Source organism: Glycine soja, chromosome 19 (genome assembly GCF_004193775.1).
Source record: "Glycine soja cultivar W05 chromosome 19, ASM419377v2, whole genome shotgun sequence".
NCBI lineage: Eukaryota > Viridiplantae > Streptophyta > Magnoliopsida > Fabales > Fabaceae > Glycine > Glycine soja.
In genome coordinates, this window is record NC_041020.1 from 12,532,772 (window position 1) to 12,538,917 (window position 6,146).

Here is a 6,146-nt window from a genome sequence, read left to right on the forward strand (position 1 = left end):
ATATATATATATATATATATATATATATATATATATATATATATATATATATATATATATATATATATATATATATATATATATCACTTTCTCATATTGAAGTCCTGTACATTAATTAGTCTGTATACTATATGACACGTACCTTGTGAATCTTAAACACACTTACCGTGCAAGCATCACCACATTCTAGCGAGAAATTCCGTGGCGCATTTAATCTTAGTATCAACAACTTTTCTTTGACTAAAATGGTGGGTTTGGTTCAGAAGTGTACTTGTAAACTGATATGAACAATGATTACTATAAATCCATTAATCCATCTCTCTATAACCAAGCATTTTAATCCTTGCAAATGTAGGGAGTAAATATTTTTATAGGCTTAAAATTATGTTTTAGTCCTTTAATTTGGAGTTTTATTTTCTTAGTTTCTGAAATTCAAATTTATTTTTTCAGTCCCTGATTGAAAATTACACTTTTTAGTTCCTCTAGTAATAAATTGGCATTTTATAATAATTTAAAAATACAAATTCTAACGCTTAAAAATTAAAAATCAAATTTTGACCACTAAAGATATCATAAATTGATAATTTATCATAAAAATGACTAAAAAAGCAATTTTAAAAAATTAAGGACTAAAAACCAAAAACAAGACCCTCAAATTGAAGAACTAAATAAATAATTGAGTCTATTTTTATGTACACAATTATTTAATTATGTAAATTAAAAACTCTTTAATATATTCTTTTAATGAATCAAAGTATCAAATTAATGTAAAAATATAAAAATAACATTTAATTTGATTTAAATTTAAAAATAATAGCATACTCATAATAACAATAATTTAAATATGAAAATTTGTAAAATTTAAAAAAAAATTACCTCACTTTTATAATGTGTCAAATTCACTATGTTTTATAAACAAGAGAGAGAGAGAGAGAGAATATAAAACATGAATTAAATGAAAGAAAGCCAAAATAAATATTCAAATTTATAAAATTGGAATATATTTGAGTTTTCATTTTTAAAAAATAAGATAATTCATGTGTCTACTCTCTCTCATGATTATATGTCATTTTCATTTTGAGACACCTGTCGTGTTTGTGTGTTTTCACTTTGGAAAAATGGGCATAATGAAAATTGCTAAATAGAAGTAAATAAGAGACCAGAAACTTTGTTCCTCAATTTAATGCATTTTGGAGTTTCTTACAGAAGTTTATCATGGACAATTACAAGCATTGATCAATGTAGACGAAAGAGTAGCATCATTTTATACAAAGGAAAGAACCATGGGCAAACAACACAAATAAAAGATGGGAAATTAGTTCAAAGGAGAAAACAGACATTAAGATCAAAAGAAATCAATATCTAAATAGTTACCAGAAGGTTTCACACCAGGCACCTTTTCAGCTGCAAGTGCTTTCATGGCCTGTCTTGGAACTTCTGGAGGATTTGCACATCGGATCAGTGCCCAGTTAACATTATGAAAGAATGGATGTTGCTTTATTTCCGTTGCTCCACGTCTATATGCAAGGCGATTCTGAGGCTCTTTCACGAGTAAACCCCTGATCAAGTCCCTGGCAGCAAAGCTGACAGTAGGGGATTCTGGGAATTTCAAGGGCTGGCCAACAACATTGAATAGTGTTGCTCGGTTTGCTGAACCTTTGAACGGTGTTCTACCAAACAAGAGCTCGTATAAGAATATCCCAAATGTCCACCAGTCTACAGCACTGCCATGCCCTTCACCTTTGATAATTTCAGGTGCCAGGTACTCGTGTGTCCCCACGAAGGACATTGATCGAGCATTTGTGGGCTCGGCGATGAGTTCAGGAAGAGGGGTCACCTGATTTTGCACATCATTCTTTGGTTTCGACTTTTTTTCTTTCTTGGATTTGCTGGAGAAAAAGCGCGGAGTGAAACATGAAGGTTGAATGCAGTCTGGCTGTATCACACAAGTTGGTTCGATGCAAGCAGGCTGAATGCAGTATCCTGAGCTTTTTGTCTCCAAGCTAGAGTTTGATGACTTCACGAGAGTTGGACTGACAGCACACCTTAGAGAGAGATCGAAATCTGATAGCATTATATGACCATCTTCCCTCACCAACACATTTTCCGGCTTAAGGTCTCTGTAGATGACCCCAAGCATGTGCAAGTATTCCAAAGCAAGGAGAACTTCTGCTACATAAAACCTGCATAGTACAGATTAATGAAATGACAACATACTAAGTTGTACTGTCTTTGACAGTTCTCAAAACATTCGACCAAGAATAAAATAACAGTTTTTAAGACCATTTCTCCTAAACAGTAGACTTAGTGCTAATATACAAACAGCTTAATATACCCGGCATCTAGATAAGGCTTAGGATTGAGGAATGACTGCCATTTAGCAAGCTATAAGAGAGGCCAGAGACACCAAATGAGTTGATATTGGTTAACTCTAGGCTGCTAATCAAGTGAAGAAGTTATAGATGACAGCAAACAAATACTACATACTCAGCATAAAAAAAATGCAAATACTGATATTTATAACATTGAAAAGCATGTTAACATTTAGAAAAGCCATTAAAAAAGTGTGCATGAAAGGGAGCCAAGTCACATCACATTCACAGCAATTGAAGGGAGAAGTGGCAAGAAAATGGAGATCTGTAAGATGACTAAGATCACTATAACTAACAAAGTGTAAAAAAATTTACTCAGAATGTTGTGATTGTGGGAAAAGGTGGAAGTAATGAACTAAAGTAAACTTGCAAGCAGAAAAAGAAAAAAGTAGAGCAATCGAGCAATCATAGTTTTATCAAATTTGGCAGACATCCATAATGGGAGTTGAAAAATCTAGAGGGTTTTAAGACAATAAAGGGAGTGGAAAAGAATATCTTGGCTACTTAGAATTCTTGGGCTATGTTTTGCTACATATGGATTTTCTAGGGAGACAGAGATTGGAAAGTCATAGACAAATGACCATTAGTGACATATGACAAAACATAAAAAATTTCATGGTCTTGAGGCACGATGGATAGGAAGTGCAATGTGACAGCCCAGCTTTTCATTTATATAATGAAAACCTCAGTCAGGTTCCCTTATTCTCATAGGGAAAAAGAAAGAAAGAAATTCCTTAAATAATACAGTTTCCCTTCTGGTTCCACAAAACACTTGAGTCCATGAATCCAAGGAATATAGAATTATCTAATGTCTCTGCATGTTTGGTATGTTGTGTGTAGATAGAATTGAGGAGGAAATCAAGGAAAAATGTAATAGCTAACCTGGCAGCAATCTCAGAAAAGTACTTCCCAGGTTGTCTTTGCCTTAGTGCATGCAAGTCCCCACCAGGGCAAAACTCCATCACCAAGCAGGAGAATGTTTCGGTCTCAAAGTGTGTATATAAAGTGGGTAGAAATGGATGGTCCAGAGACTGCAGTATTTCTCTCTCTGTTTGAGACCTAACAAGCTTCTTGCGACTTGCCAGCTCAGTTTTGTTCATTACTTTCATGGCAAAACAAGTCCTTGTGCCACTTAATTCGGCTAGATATACACTTCCTATGTCTCCACATCCCAATTTCTTCAACAACCTGAAATGTCTCATTTCCAACACCCCATCACGGACTCGAATGGCTTGAATCGCTTCCCATCTTATATCATTTGCCTTGTGGGGTTTATACAAAGCAGTGCTCAAACTACTGGTGCTGCTCTCATCGCTAACGTCACTTCCAGTACTCCCTCTACAGATGCTGGTCTTCCTGCTCTCATTAAATTCACAGGAATTGGTAACTTCTCCACTTTCAACTGATTTATCAACACTCACACATTCACTGCCACCAGTATTGGCAAAACTTTCCTTGGCTTCTGAATAGAAACTATTCTGAGGACTTGGGCAAAAAGTAATCTCTGATTGACAGTAACTCTTTGTTTGATCAACAACTCCTTTTGATGAACCTAATTTGCAATTGTCAGATTCTAACACGCCACCAGAATCACAATTCTTGAAAACATCTAACGGTTGCTTGATGCTTAATTTTGTTTCCATTGTGGAGATATTCTTTCCTAAACAACTTTCAACAGCTTTATTGAGGCTTGCATTGTCAGATTTGCCGTTAGCGTCGTAATACTGCTTGTCCATATTGGGCACTCTGTCCCGTTCCACATTGTCAGCCTCCTGATAGGAATGCTTTTGACTGGAAGAAGCCCCATAATTCCTAGGTGCTCTTAATGGAGGCCGAGAAGACCGGGGAATCCCAGATGTCGAAGGAGGATCATGATCTACCACAGAAACTGAATTATGAACCTCTGATGAAGAATAAACTCCATTAACAGGAGACCCCATTAAGAAATCCTTGATGAGCTGCAAAATCCAACACAACACAGTGAATTACTGAGATGCACTAGTTCAAAAGGCACAGAAACAAAACAACCACTTACAAAATCCCCTTCTACAATTTTTCTTACTTACTGCAAAAAAACAACAAAAACAAATAACACAACACAATTATACAGGTTAAAATAATAAAAAAGAAAATTAAAATGATCCAGAATGAAATTCAAACAGCCTGAATAAACAAAACATTAAAAACTTTGCAAGAGACCCATTTTAGATACAATCATCAGAAAACCACCCAACTGCACAGAATCAACTAGAAAGAAAACGGTTGAACCCAAACGCAAAGTATCAAATCAAACTCAGTCTTTTAACCCAAAAGAAAGAAAAAATACCAAAGTTTCAGTCTTTCACAAATTCACCAAGAAATCCAGTTCCCCTCTGATTAACACCACAAAACAAAACCATAACTTGACAAAACCAACAGCCCTTTTGCTATTGATTCCAAAAATGCATTAGCTTGTAACAGCACCCAAGTTTTGTTTTTTATTATTATTATTATTCTTTACAAGCCATGCTTCAGCTATTTCTTTGATAGGAACAGTGATTAAAAGCCACTCCATAAAGAAAGGCTGCAAAAGGATATGTGCAAGGCAAATAAATAAATAAACAAAAAAAGACATGCATACCTGATCAAAGCATAAAAATGGCTACGAAATTGCAGAGCAAGAAACCTTTTTCCATGGCTATGGATTCCACAAGTTGAGTGTGAGTTTGCTTGGAGCAAAGAGAAACCACACTCCAAGAAAGTGAAGCAACTTTGGTGTGCCTTTCTGCAACTCTGAAGAGCCTCAGATCCAATCGAAAAATAAAGGGGCAAGACAAATGAAAACTGTAACAATAATTACAACAATATTAATAATGATATGTTCTTATAATGTTTTCTTTTCTTTTCTTTTCTTTTTTGCTTTTGTGTTAGTTTTTTGGGGGTGATGAATGGTGTGGCTTTGTGGAATGGGAATTGCAGAAAACGAAGCCAACTTCACAAGCAAAGCTAAACCAAATAAATAAAATAATAAAGTGCGGTTCCTTATCTTAATGGTTATGTGTTCCCTCTAAAAGAAACCCAACCTCACCTAGTTTCTTGTTCTTGTTTTCCCAAAGTTTTATTGCTTTCTTTTTAGTACATATACATATTCTGAGAGGGGAAATGGGTTGTGTTGGGGATAGCACGGGGAAGTTTCATTCTCGACTTATGAGGCACTCCTTCCCAATTTTATTTTATTGGCAAAATATGCTTTTAATTTTCATAAATATTAGGATTTAATGTGATTGGCTGTTTAAAAAATTATATTAGTTTTAATTTCTGTATAATTTAAAGATTTTCAAAATGATTCATATCTTTACTCTTTTTTTTAGGAAGATTCATATCTTTACTTAGTTATGATGCTTTTTTATTGGTTAATTAGTAGTTTTTGTTAGTGAAGGAATGCAAATTTGCAACCTCTCTCTTTTTTTCTTCAATTCCCTACTTAACCAACCTTATATCTTCTTACTTGATTATAACATGTATTTAAGAATAATTATTGATTTGGTATGACTAAATGTGTATTGTATTACTAATTTACTATTACTATGGTAATAAATTTTCCAATATTTTTTTATAAATATCAAATATTATCAATTTAAGTATTATATTATAGTAAAACAGATTAAATTTGATGTCATTTATATTTTACTGAATCACTTTTTGATATTAGACTCAGCATGTTTTTTTTTTTTTAAATCCTGCCCATTCTTGACTGAGGAAATATCAAATATCTCGATTTTTAGTAGCAAAATA

General features: G+C 33.9%; 1 protein-coding gene across 1 annotated transcript; it reads right to left on the reverse strand.

The window, feature by feature from the left end:
- Positions 1-1,148: 1,148 nt before the first annotated feature.
- LOC114400054 (protein kinase PVPK-1-like) lies at positions 1,149-5,496 on the reverse strand. The gene is made up of 3 exons (XM_028362314.1): positions 4,993-5,496; positions 3,255-4,330; positions 1,149-2,183 (listed from the first exon to the last, which is right to left on the reverse strand). Exons 2-3 carry the CDS (start codon positions 4,310-4,312, stop codon positions 1,346-1,348), a joined length of 1,896 nt encoding a protein of 631 aa, XP_028218115.1. The 5' UTR covers positions 4,313-4,330; positions 4,993-5,496; the 3' UTR covers positions 1,149-1,345.
- Positions 5,497-6,146: the final 650 nt, after the last annotated feature.